The sequence below is a fragment of the Bubalus kerabau genome, chromosome 6, assembly GCF_029407905.1.
Source record: "Bubalus kerabau isolate K-KA32 ecotype Philippines breed swamp buffalo chromosome 6, PCC_UOA_SB_1v2, whole genome shotgun sequence".
In the NCBI taxonomy this organism is placed as follows: Eukaryota; Metazoa; Chordata; class Mammalia; order Artiodactyla; family Bovidae; genus Bubalus; species Bubalus kerabau.
Window position 1 is genome coordinate 35,747,862 of NC_073629.1, and position 13,530 is coordinate 35,761,391.

At 40.2% G+C, this 13,530-nt stretch overlaps 1 protein-coding gene across 1 annotated transcript in view; it reads left to right on the forward strand.

Annotated features, from left to right (window-relative positions):
• Nucleotides 1–2,845: 2,845 nt before the first annotated feature.
• Nucleotides 2,846–13,530, forward strand: part of LOC129656421 (calcium-binding mitochondrial carrier protein SCaMC-1-like) — a 76,307-nt gene continuing 65,622 nt past the window's right edge. The window contains exons 1-3 of the mRNA XM_055587100.1: nt 2,846–3,084; nt 8,145–8,271; nt 9,274–9,361. Coding sequence (XP_055443075.1) covers nt 2,905–3,084; nt 8,145–8,271; nt 9,274–9,361 — 395 coding nt within the window. The 5' untranslated portion in view covers nt 2,846–2,904. The remainder of the gene's footprint in view (nt 3,085–8,144; nt 8,272–9,273; nt 9,362–13,530) is intronic.

A 13,530-nucleotide genomic window follows, 5' to 3' on the forward strand; every position in this document is an offset into this window, starting at 1 on the left:
TAACATCCACCATCTCATGGATTAAAAAAACAGAAAGAAAAAGAAGAAAGAAACACACTTTTCTTTCCTTGTGACGGGACTTCTTGGAATCTTTCAAATGAATCAATACAGCAGTATTAACTATAGCCATCATGTTGTATATTTCCCTTACGTCTTAACATCCTCATTTTCACCATTCCTTCATTCATTCATTGAAGAAATGGAAGTCATTCTTCAAAGAGCCTGGGTCCCCATCATCTTTCCATCATTGTTTCTACAAACTGTCAACAGAACTTGCACTTTTTATTATTGTTGTTGCTGCCCTGGAGGAAGGGCATCTAGAGCTGTAGTCAGCCACAGATAAGGGGTGAAGCTGCAGGCAACATGGAGCGCTGAATTCACTCAAGGTTATGGTTTTGCCAGATGAGTAAGGCAGTGGAAAAGGGACCAAAAATTTAAAGGGATATAAAAGGTATTGACCAAGACGATAGATTATAGAATCTAAGTGGAAGAAAAGAAAGGAATGATACAATGCGGTGAAGATACTGGCAAGACGAAAATATTAATAGATTGTAGGTCTCAGTGTGATTCCCTGTTAATTTTATTTGTCCATTTATTAGACTGTCTTCTTCATACCAATTTACAGGATTCCTTATATACTCTGAATACTATTTTTTGTTGTTTGTAAGCTTATCTTTTCTATCTGTAATTTGTTTTTTTCACTGTTTAAGTGATGAATTCTGATGCACATATGTTTTCAGTTTTGTCAAATTTGTGTTTTATGGCTTATACTTTTTATGTCTTGTTTTGGAACGCCTTTTCTATACTGAGATCACAAAGATATTCTTCCAGATTTTCTTCATAATATTTTCATGTTTCACATTTTACTTTTGCATCTACTTCACCTGGAATTTTATTTTTGTGCATATTATGATGAGGTGCTAGTGGTAGAGAACCCACCTGCCAGTGCCGGAGACATAAGAGACATGGGTTTGATCCCTGGATTGTGAAGTTCTCCTGGAGGAAGGCATGGCAACCCACTCCAGTATTCTTGCTTGGAGAATCCCATGGACAGAGAAGCCTGGTGGGCTACAGTCCACAGAGTCACAAAAGAGTCAGACACACTAAAGCGACTGAGCACGCATACACACATGAGTTAAAGATCCATGCGTCTAGTCTTTAACTCTCCCCAATCTGGTTTGTGCCTCTCCAATTCACTAAAAATGCTGGTACATTTCTTGCCAAATCTGAAGGCTATTTTTCAGTCCCAGCTTTTAATTTTATTCAGTTTTCCAGTAGCAGATCTCTGCTTTGGTACTGTTTTGGTACTGTCTTAGCCCGGGAGTGCTGCTGTAACAGAATGTCATAGACTGGATGTCTTATAAACGAAGCTGGAAAGTCTAAGATCAAGGTACTGGCAGATTCAGTGTCTGGTGAGGGCCTAATTCCTGGCTTGTAGATGCTGTCTTCTAGCTGTGTCCTCACAGGGAGGAAGTAGCAAGGGATCTCTCCATAATCTTTTTTATAAGGGCACTAATCCCACGGGATCAAACCCAGGTCTCCTGCATTGCAGGCAGATTCTTAACTAACTGAGCCACCAGGGAAGCCCTACTAATGGGATAAAGACTTCTAAATCTCAGCTCATATTAAATTCAGATATGTACAGAAAATGTACTTTATTTACCTAAACTGGTCTTTCTCCTGACCCCACCTGTTAGATAATGGGGTGAAAAGTTAACCAAATATCTAATTTCTTTTAAAGCTTAGACTCAGAATTAGCCCCTTTAGATCAGTGGTCCCCAACTTTTTGGCACCAGGGACCAGTTTTGTGGAAGACTTTTTCTCCCGGACTGGGGCTGGGGGATGGTTTCTGGGTGATTCAAGTGCATTACATTTATTGTGGACTTTATTTCTACTATTATTACATCAGCCCCACCTCAGATCTTCAGGCATTAGATCCTGGAGGCTTTAGATAGTACCTACCTCCTTTTGGATTAAAAGTATTGACTAATTCTCCCCCTAAGAGTGCGTCTGGGGGTCAGAGGGAGGGATGTGGCTTACTTGTGAATTCTGCAGCATTGAGACTGAGGGACAAATGGCCTGCGCAGATTCTGAGAGCACACTGGTTGGCAACAGTTAGTCTCCTGTATGTGTTCAGTGCTGGTCTCCATTGTTCCACTGCTGTGTCTTCTCTGTTCTTTCGGTTTGAGCAGTGCTCCAGATGGCTTTCCTTGCCTGCTGCTGATTTTCTTGCCAGCCCGTCAACTAGCTCACTGGCCCATTGACTGGGTGATGGCTTCCATTATACTAGATAAATTTCTTTGTTCAATCACCGTCATTTTTGGTATACTTACTTAAATATTGTATATATGTGCAATTGTCAGTTCACGTTAAATATTAGAAAGCTTGTTTCCCCCCTTTTATAAATATAAAAAGAAGTCCTCATATTTTCTCCCTTGGTTACTAAGAGGTGTGAATTTCAACAACTCCATGGGAATGGGAGATGAAGCTTTGGCCTAGCAAAAGGAAGAGAGAGAACAGACCCAGGGTAGCTTCATGAAGGCTGATCTCCATCAATCTCCGCTCTGAGCACAAAACCGAAAAAAAAAAAAAAAAAAATCTCCCCTAAAAATTCACAACCCTGGGGCTACCCTCAGTCAGTTTAGAGTTTGAATTAAGACTGTGCTGTCTGGGAATCCCCAGCCAGACATTAACCACAAAAAAGAAAAAAGAAAAAGACTGGCAGAAGCAAACCCGGAACCAAGGGGACATTCCTCGCCCGCTGGCGCGGAATCCAGAGGCGCGGACCACGCGTTCCAGGGGCAGTTACTACACTGCCCGCAGGGCCGCCCCCTTGGAGGCTCCCGGCTCGGCCTGCGGGTCGGGCTTTCCCACTTCTCGGGGTTCCCTTGGCGCTGCGTGACCATGCTGCGCGGCCTAGGGGGCTTCCTGCCGCCCATCGTGGCTGGCCAGGAACACGAGTTCGACAGCCTTTTCGAAGAGCTCTTCCAGAAGCTGGGCCGCCGCGGGGACGGGACGGTGGACATAGCGGAACTGCAGGAAGGACTGGAGGCCCTGGGCTTCTCTCCAGGCGGGGAGGAGGAGGTGGGCCTTGGTGCGTTCAGGCCTCAGGGAGCGTGCAGGCCGGAGGCTCTGCAGGCGTGATATGGGGGTGGGGGCGGAGAAGACCCCCTTATCTCTTTGGGGCCCAGTCCCCAGACGTTTTTTGGTGTGAGCTGCTTCACCAGAGACAGCCCGGTGGTGGAACAGTTTTCCACACGTTTCTGTCCTATGAGTGAGCTGCTCAGGTGAAACTGTGTAGCAGTCTTACCTAAAAATAGGGTCCAAGCCATCAAAACACAAAAGGTTCGCTAGGCGTTCCTACAGGTTAATGGAACCCCGACAGGAAGCCTAATGCCTGGGCCTGGGCACAAATTCGTTTCGCTCTTGGAAACTCCAAGAGTTCGTCTTGATGGCTCCTCCTGAGCTCTACCCAAGGGCGTCCCATAGCTTGGGAAGTGGGGCTGGCACTGAAGGGCGCCCCGCTAAGGCCTTTGGGAATTCCCTGTTTGTGCACTTGCTACTCAGAATACTGCAGTGGGTTGCCATTTCCTTCTCCAGGGGATCTTCCAGATCCAGGGATTGAACCCACATGCTTTGCCACTCCTTCATTGGCAGGCAGATGCTTTACACTGAGCCACCTGGGAAACCCCAGTTAAAACCAATACTTGCCCGTTTAACCCTACACTTAGAAGTCGCTGTACTGCGCTACACCTTAAACCGTAGAGTTATCCTTAAGCTCAACACATGACAATATCAGTACTCACTATTGTATTCATTTCCACAACTGTACGTTTAACTAGCTGACTTACAGTAAAAATAAAGTCTTTGTTTTACTTAAAGCTTCTCTAAGAGACTAGTGGCTTCAGCAGCACCACAGGAACACGTGTGCACATGAGTTTGTAAAGGCGACAGTACACCAGGCTTTATAGAAATCTTTTCCTTGCGAGGCGACTGAATTACATTCAAGTACGGGAAATAGTATTTAATAAGTTTCCATCTGGTAGGCTTGAATTGAATGATGGATGTGAGAGCAGAGAACACTGAATCTAGAAAAACCATACAGTCAGCATGGTAACATGTAGTTTATGCACCGTAGTTCTTAGGATTTATACAGTGTATACCAGAGAAATGGGGGATGAATTAATGCTATCTAGCATTTTTGTTATGGAAACTGATGGTTTGATCCCTAAAGCCCAACCAACCACAGATTCCAGTCCTAATTTTATATAACATGTATTGCTTTCACTGGATTCTGTGTGTCCAAGGCTTTTTGTTGCACTCACTTTGTGTTACACAGAATCAGCAAACAAACTGATGAAGTTATGCTTTCTTTCAGAATGCAGCCCCAGAATCTTGTTATTCCATCTCTCTTCTCAGGCAAGAGCTGGGTCTTCTGCTTTAGCAGCTTCTCAGTTTTATCTTCTATCTGTTTATCCCAGTGGTTCTCAACTAGGGGTGATTTTGTCCCTCAGAGACATATGACATTTTGCATGGTTGTGACACTGGGGGATGTATGTGTGTGATGTGAAGGATGTAGTGAGTCAGTCAGTCAATCAGTCAGTTCAGTTGCTCAGTCGTGTCCCACTCTTTGCTACCCCATGAACCGTAGCATGCCAGGCCTCCCTGTCCATCACTAGTTCCTGGAGTCCACCCAAACCTATGTCCATTGAGTCAGTGATGCCATCCAATCATCTCATCCTCCGTCATCCCCTTCTCCTCCTGCCCTCAATCTTTCCCAGCATCATGGTCTTTTCAAATGAGTCAGCTCTTCCCATCAGGTGGCCATAGTATTGCAGTTTCACCTTAAACATCAGTCCTTCCAAAGAACACCCAGGACTGACCTCCTTTAGGATAGACTGGTTGGATCTCCTTGCAGTCCAAGAGACTCTCAAGAGTCTTCTCCAACACTACGGTTCAAAAGCATCAATTCTTCTGCGCTCAGCTTTCTTTGTAGTCAAATTCTCACATCCATACATGACCACTGGAAAAACCATAGCTTTGACTAGATGGACCTTTGTTGACAAAGTAATGTCTCTGCTTTTTAATAAGCTGTCTAGGTTGGTCATAACTTTCCTTCCAAGGAGTAAGCATCTTTTAATTTTATGGCTGCAAGCACCATCTTCAGTGATTTTGGAGCCCAGAAAAATAAAGTCAGCCACTGTTTTCCCATATATTTGCCATGAAGTGATGGAACCGGATGTCATGATCTTAGTTTTCTGAATGTTGAGCTTTTATTTTCTTTTTTTTTTAATTTTATTTTATTTTTAAACTTTACATAACTGTATTAGTTTTGAGCTTTAAGCCAACTTTTTCACTCTCCTTTTTCACTTTCATCAAGAGGCTCTTTAGTTCTTCTTCACTTTCTGCCATAAGGGTGGTGTCATCTGCATATCTGAGGTGATTGATATTTCTCCTGGCAATCTTGATTCCAGTTTGTGCTTCCTCCAGCCCAGCGTTTTTCATAATGTACTCTGCATATAAGTTAAATAAGCAGAGTGACAGTATACAGCCTGATGTACTCCTTTACCTATTTGGAACCAGTCTATTGTTCCATGTCCAGTTCTAACTGTTGCTTCCTGACCTGCATACAGGTTTCTTAAGAGGCATGTCAGGTGGTCTGGTATTCCCATCTCTTTCAGAATTTTCCACAGTTTATTGGGATCCACACAGTCAAAGGCTTTGGCCCAGTCAATCAAGCAGAAATAGATTTTTTTTTGGAACTCTCTTGCTTTTTCGATGATCCAGTGGATGTTGGCAATTTGATCTCTGGTTCCTCTGCCTTTTCTAAAACCAGCTTGAACATCGGGAAGTTCACGGTTCATGTACCACTGAAGCCTGGCTTGGAGAATTTTGAGCATTACTTTACTAGCGTGTGAGATGAGTGCAGTTGTGCGGTAGTTTGAGCATTCTTTGGCATTGCCTTTCTTTGGGATTGGAATGAAAACTGACCTTTTCCAGTCCTGTGGCCACTGCTGAGTTTTCCAAATTTGCTGGCATATTGAGTGCAGCACTTTCACAGCATCATCTTTCAGGATTTGAAATAGTTCAACTGGAATTCCATCACCTCCACAAGCTTTGTTCTTAGTGATGCTTTCTAAGGCCCACTTGACTTCACATTCCAGGATGTCTGGCTCTAGGTGAGTGTGAGTGATCACACCATCATGATTATCTGGGTCATGAAGATCTTTTTTGTACAGTTTTTCTGTGTATTCTTGCCACCTCTTCTTAATGTCTTGTGCTCTATTAGGTCCATACTGTTTCTGTCCTTTATCGAGCCTGTCTTTGCATGAAATATTCCCTTGGCATCTCTAATTTTCTTGAAGAGATCTCTAGTCTTTCCCATTCTGTTGTTTTCCTCTATTTCTTTGCATTGATCACTGAGGAAGGCTTTCTTATCTCTCCTTGCTATTCTTTGGTACTCTGCATTCAAATGGGTATATCTTTCCTTTTTTCCTTTGCTTTTTGCTTCTCTTCTTTTTACAGCTATTTGTAAGGCCTCCTCAGACAGCCATTTTGCTTTTTTGCATTTTTTTTTCTTGGGGATGGTCTTGATTCCTATCTCCTGTACAATGTCACGAACCTCTGTCCATAGTTCATCAGGCACTCTACCTATCAGATCTAGTCCCTTAAATCTATTTGTCATTTCCACTGTTTAGTCATAAGGGATTTGATTTAGGTCATATCTGAATGGTCTAGTGGTTTTCCCCACTTTCTTAAATTTAAGTCTGAATTTGGAAATAAGGAGTTCATGATCCTTATGGATATACTGAGAGATGATGCTAAACATTCTACAATGCACAGGACAACAAAGTTACCTGGTCTCAAATGTCAGTGGTGGCAGGGTTGAGAAACCTTGCTTATCCCAACCACAAGCTCCTTGCTCCTGTCTTCCAGTAGCTGACCATGCCCTTTACTTCACTGAGGAAGCAGAGATGAACTGACATGAATGTCCTCAGATTTCTGGCCTTCTCATAATGTGTTCTGAGCTGTAAAATAGGGATCTTATTATTGCCTGTCTCATAGGACCATTATGATCATTCTACTGTCTCTCACCTGTTAGTGTAACAGACTTATAACCAGTATTCCTGCCCTTATCTCTCACCTGTTACTGTAACAGACTTATAACCAGCCTTCCTGCCCTTACCTCTCACCATCACTTTTTCCACACTGCCACCATATGACATTTCTGAAAATACATCTCATTAGTTCACAACCCTCCTCTTCAGGGGTTACAATGCTGGTGGGGAAAGTGTAAACCTCTTAGTATGGTATTGGAGGTTTCCTGATTTCCTGAAGGGTGTTGTGTTTGGTGGGACAGTTCTTCAACTTGCAGATATGCAGGGATCCAGGGTCTTTCTCTGTTGTGAGTCTGTTCTCTTCAAGGGTCTCATCATCATCTGCATTCAGCTGATGAAAGGAATGAGCATGGAGGAAGACATGTGAGAGGATTTTATTAGTTAGGCCTAGAAGTGGCACACATTACTTTCACTTGGATTTTGTTGGAGAGATCTTGGTCACAGGGTCATGCTTAACTGCAAGGGAGACTGGGAAATGTAATCTAGCCACGTGTCCAAAGAAGGCAATGAGGAATTTTGGTGGATGGCTGGTGATCTTTGCTACATTTCTCACACCTTTGTTTCTTTGTTTGCTCACCTTTTGCTATTCATTTTAAAAATATTTGAGTCCCTTCTATCTCTGTCCCTTCTTCAGAGCACTCACATCTTTGTTACCCTCTGATGCTTGATCATTTTCTACCATTGTGATTTTGGTGTCTTCCCTATTAGCCTGTAAGCTTCTGGAGCACTGGGATTATTGCTGACTCATTTCTGTTTCTCAAGCGTTTAGTTCCTTACATATTTATTGAGTGAATGAATACATGCATGGCTGTTGAGTAGAAGAGTAGTCAATTGCTAAAGTTCTTTAAAATTCCAGTACTCAAAGATTCTATGTTTTCAGTGTTAGAAATTTTACTCTAAAAATAAGGCACTGGTAATTTGTGGCAGATTAATTTACATGTGATAAATATATGAATATTTAAATGCTGTAATTTGTTATCTACCTTGTGTGACTGTATCTCTAATATCATTTTTTCTTTCTTGTAGATAATTTTAAAATCTGTGGTTGTTAATGAGCATAATCTGCTGGACCTTGGCACATTTATGCAGTACATGAAAGATAATGAGATAAACATGAAATTGACTTTTAAGAGTTTGGACACGAATAATGATGGTTTGTTTTTAATACAACTAGTAATTTTATCCAAACATTAATTGTGTTTTAGTAAAGGTTTATTTTTAGGTGTTTGGCTTCCCTGAAAGGTTATTGAAAACTCATTTATTTAATTCTGTCATTTGTTTTACTATTACTTTTAAGAAATATTTTTAAATGATGTCATTTTTATTTACATACTACCTTTCAAAAAGAAAACCACCAACAAAAAGGTTATACCCTTGAGTAATATGCTTTTTAGCTAAAGATCTGAGAAATATTTATTTCATTTTGGTAAGGCTTTTCACGAAGCTCCATGTGACAATGGTGGTTAAGCTGTCTGGAAAGATCAGTAGAAGTGACCTTAGTGAAGAGTAGGCAAGAGTGGTCCAAGCAGAGGAAATAGCTTGTTGGGAGGCTGTGGTCACCTTGCAGGAGTAGGTCATGTCTGAGAAACTAGAGGAAGACCAGTGAGGGTGAAGCTGAGAGCAAGGGGAAATGTCAGAGATGAGGCTGGGAGGCTGGCACAGGTAGGATCATGGAGGGCCTTGGGGTCTGGGAAGGTTTCTGGACTTGATCATAAAGAGGAATGAGGTGGGAAGCCTCTGAAGAGTTTTCAGTAGTGGGGGTAGTAACACCATCATATTTGTGTAGAGCATGGACTGGCATTTTGAGCTACTGTGGAACTGGGTTGATGGGAATAAATGACTTGGGAAACACTTAGGCACAGGACAGACCACATTTGGTGGTTGAATGTGTAGTAGGCTGAGGGAAAGAAGAGACAAGAATGACTTATTTAAGCAATATTGGAGATAAACTTTTTATTTATTAATATAAGAAATGTCATATGGACTTTCCAGTCTCTGTCTTGGCAAGTAGAAAAAATAATTGGGATGTTGATGTTTTATGGGATGTTGATGTTTTATGGCATGTTGTGATAATGTGCTGAGTACTGCGTTACTGTTTGCCTCTGAATATTTTCAAACCTTCCAGTTGATGCTCATTTTCTTTATTCCTTTAAAGGAGTGATTGACCCTTCAGAAATTATCAATAGTCTCAACTTAATAGGTATACATATTTCTGAAAAAGAGGCATTGAAGATTCTTGAAAGGTCAGCCCTTACATATTATATACATTTTAAAATTAGTTTTTATTTACTTTAAAATCTTTTGGTCTCCCCTTGTGGCTTAGACAGTAAAGAGTCTGCCTGCAGTGAGGGAGACCTGGGTTCAATTCCTGGGTCAGGAAGATCCCCTGGAGAAGGAAATGGCAACCCATTCCAGTATTCTTGCCTGGAAAATCCCATGGATGGAGGAGTCTGGTGGGCTACAGTCCACTGGGTCACAAAGAGTCGGACACGACTGAGCAACTTCACTTTCTTTCTTTCTTTAAAACCTTTTTGGGACTTCCCTTGCAGTCCAGTGGTTAGGACTCTGTGCTTTCACTGCAGGGGTTGTGGGTTCAATCTCTGGTTGGGGAACTAAGATCCCTCACACTGTACAGTGCAGCCAAAAACAAAAACAAAAACAAACCAAAAACCAAAAACCCCACAAGCAAACAAATAAACAAAAAACACAAACAGCTTTTTCATTATGAAAGTGAAAACTGGAAATTTTATGAAAACATGAATAAGGGCTCATAATCATCTGTTTGCTATCACTCTTCTACATGATATATTATCTGCTTTAAGTCTCTTAAGACTTCAGAGGCAAAGGCTATTATTTTCCTTGTTTTACTGAGGTTAAGTAACTTGCTCAAGCTCACCATAATCCACCTCTGCAATAGTAATCCATTGATATAATTTTATATTTATTTTATATTTATGTATATATCTTTTTTTGTTGTTAAGATCATATACTTTACACTATTAGTCAATCCATCAAGCATCCAATCAATCAAGTCACCTATCAATCAGATATTGATTGATGCTTTTTGCCACACATGCAGTAGCCAGTGAGGATTCAGTGGTATAAACGATATGGTCCTGGTGCCCATCCTTGCAGAGCTAATAGTCTATGGGGCTGAGGGGAGCTGAGTTGCAGAGTGGTGAAAGTTATGATAGGGACACATAAGAAAACACTGAAGAAAAGTATCTCTATTAGGAAAGAGAGCTGAATTTTGTCAACTATACAGCTTTTTTCACTTAACCTATTTTTAAAAAACTTAGTTACTTTTGGCTGTGCTGGGTCTTCATTGCTGCATGGGCTTCTCTATTTGTGGTGAACACGGGCTACTCTCTAGTTGCCGTACGCAGGCTTCTCATTGCTGTGGCTTCTCTTGTTCGGAGCATGGGCTCTAAAGTGCTCAGGCTCAGCAGTTGCGGCTCCTGGGCTCTACAACACAGGCTCAGTTGTGGTGCACAGGCTTAGTTGCTCCCAGGCATGTAGGATCTTCCTGGTTCAGGGATCAAACCTGTGTCTCCTGCATTGGCAGGTGGATTCTTTACCACTGAACCACCAGGGAAACCCTTCACTTGACTTATTTATTTAATGTACTGTAGTAGTAGATCTGACATTAAACATTCCTGAGATAAAGCTAACTTGTTATGAACTATTTCATTCAAGAAACATACAGACCAATAGATAATTTTATCACAAACAACCATACTGGGTTTGTCATATTTAACATTTTGCCATATTTGGTTCAGATTTTTCAAATAAATAAATCATTACAAACAGCTGAAGTTTTCAGTGTCTTTAAACCCATTTCCTTCTCTTCTGCCAGAAGTAACTACTATCCTGAACTTATCATCCCCATACACATTTTTATCTCTGTGTATATTTTACTACCTACATATCCTTAAAGTATGATACTGTTTCTCATATTTTAAGACATTATTTAAATGGTGGCATGCTGCGTATTTTTAAAATCACTTTTTCTAAATATTATATTTTAGAGATTTGTTGATGTTGATGCCTATAGCATCAATCGTTTTAGTCAGTGTACAGCTTATATTTAATGTATATGATTCAATTTACTTATGAATTCTCCTGATAGAATTTAGGTTTTTTAAAAATTTTGTTTTGTTACTAGTACAAAACAATGCTGGAATGAATAGTCTCGTATACATCATCTTGTTCATTACTTGCAGTCAAGTTGCTTGACTGTAGGGTATACAGACCTTTAATTAGATATTACAAATTTTTCTCCAAAGTGGCTGTACCAATTTAGTATTCTACTAGAAATGTATTTCCTTCCTATTACTTGATACTATAGTCTTCTTATATTTAAATATTTTCCAAACCCATGGGTCAGAAATATTGTCCTGTTGTTTTAATATAATTTGATTTAATTTACTTATATTCCTCATTGCTAGTGAGTCTGAACATCTTTTAATGTATTAGCTGGCCATTTGGATAGTACCGCCCTATGAGTTACTTCAGTCTTTTGCCTACTTTTAAGTTGAATTGGTCATTGTTTTCTTAATGGTTTGTAGCTGTGCTTTCATAAATTCTGGATGTTAATCCTATGATGGTTATATGTGCTGCAAATGTCTTTTCCCAGCTTGTTTCTTATTCTAAACTCATTTTTTGTGTTTTTGCCATTGTGCAGAAAATTTCAGTTTTAATGTAGTCATATTTGTCCATCTTTTTCTTTTATGTATGTGCTTTTAATACCTTGAAAAATTCTTCCTTACCCTGGGATATAAAAATGTTAACTTCTATCTTATTTTTACAATTTTGCATTTTACATTTAGTTCTTTAATTCATCTGTAAGTGATGTTCATGTATGTTATAAAATTACATGTCCAGTTTCATTTTTTTCTATATGGTCTGTTGTTCCATCACCATAATTGACTGGTCTCATCCTTTTCCCACAGCTTGAAATGCTTACCTCTGTCATATTATTAAATTTCCATCTGTATGTGGATATGTTTCTCATCTCTTTTTATTGCATTGGCTGTTGTCTGTTATGCATCATTACCATCTCCTAATTGCTATCACTTAGAATACATCTTGATATCTGGTTTTACTTTCTTCATCTTCAATAATGTCAATGCTATTCTTGGCCCTTTAATCTTCTATATGCATTTTAGAATCAGCTTATTTGGATACATATACAAATATGCACATGTGCATACATACACTCACATACCCCTTTTGGAACTTTTTTTGGCCGCACCATGCAGCATGTGGGATTCTTAGTTCCCCAACCAGGGACTGAACCCGTGCCCCCTGCCCTGGAAGTGTGGAGTCCTAACCGCTAGACCTCCGGGAATTTAATTCCCCCCTTTTGGAATTTTGATTGCAATTGCATGTAATTTATAGATCCATTTGGGGGAGAAGTGATGTATTTATGATGTTACATTTTCTGTTTCATGAATATTATGTGTGTCTTTGTTTTTTAGATCTTCTTTAATGTCTTTTAATAAAATGTTATATATTCTCTATAAAGCTCGTATATAACTTTTGTTGGATTTACTCACAGAAACATGGTTTTTGTTGCTCTTCTAAGTATACAGAGGAATTTGATTTGCTATCACTTCATTTAGAATTTTCGTATCCATGTTAATAATCAATACTATTCCAAGGGTTAAGATGGAACCTTGTTTCCTTTCTGTGGTCTACAGGGCTCCACGTGGTCTGGTCCACCTCTCTAGTCTTGTCATCCAGAACTCTCCTTCCACTCTGTGCTCCAGGCCCACTGAGCTTTCAGTCTTAAACAACAACAGCAACAAACACCCTGGAGTCTCATTCCTTCAACCCTTTTACAAACTGTTCTTTCTGTCTGGGAGACCGATTCCAGCTCCTTCACTTGGAGATCCCCTGCTTATTCGTTAGGTCTCTATTCAGATGTGACTCTGACCTCTGAAACTTTTTTGGTTTTGCTGGTATTTGCTTTTACAACTTTACAGAGGGTCATCTGTCATATTCCCTATTCCAAACAGACTGTAAAGCTGGGACCAAAATACATTATCCATTGTTTTATAGTCAATGCCTAGTACAGTGTCTGGAATGTACTAACAGATCAATACATGTTTTCTGACTGATTTAATATTGTCACAAAAACCAAGGGTGGAGAGTATCAGATTTAACAGGAGGGACTGGCAACATAAATATTGAAAAAAAAATTCCTTAGATCTGCTCATTTGAGATTTCTGGGCCTCTCAGTGAAAACAGTTTCAGTGGGTAGTAAAGGGTTATGTCAGATTGCATTGGGCTACTGAACGAATGGGAAGTGAGGAGGTGGGTTTGATGAATGTTGTTTACTGATTTGGGAAGTTTAGATAAGATGGAGAAGACGACTAAGCAAGTCTTTTTACATTATATTTTTATAATT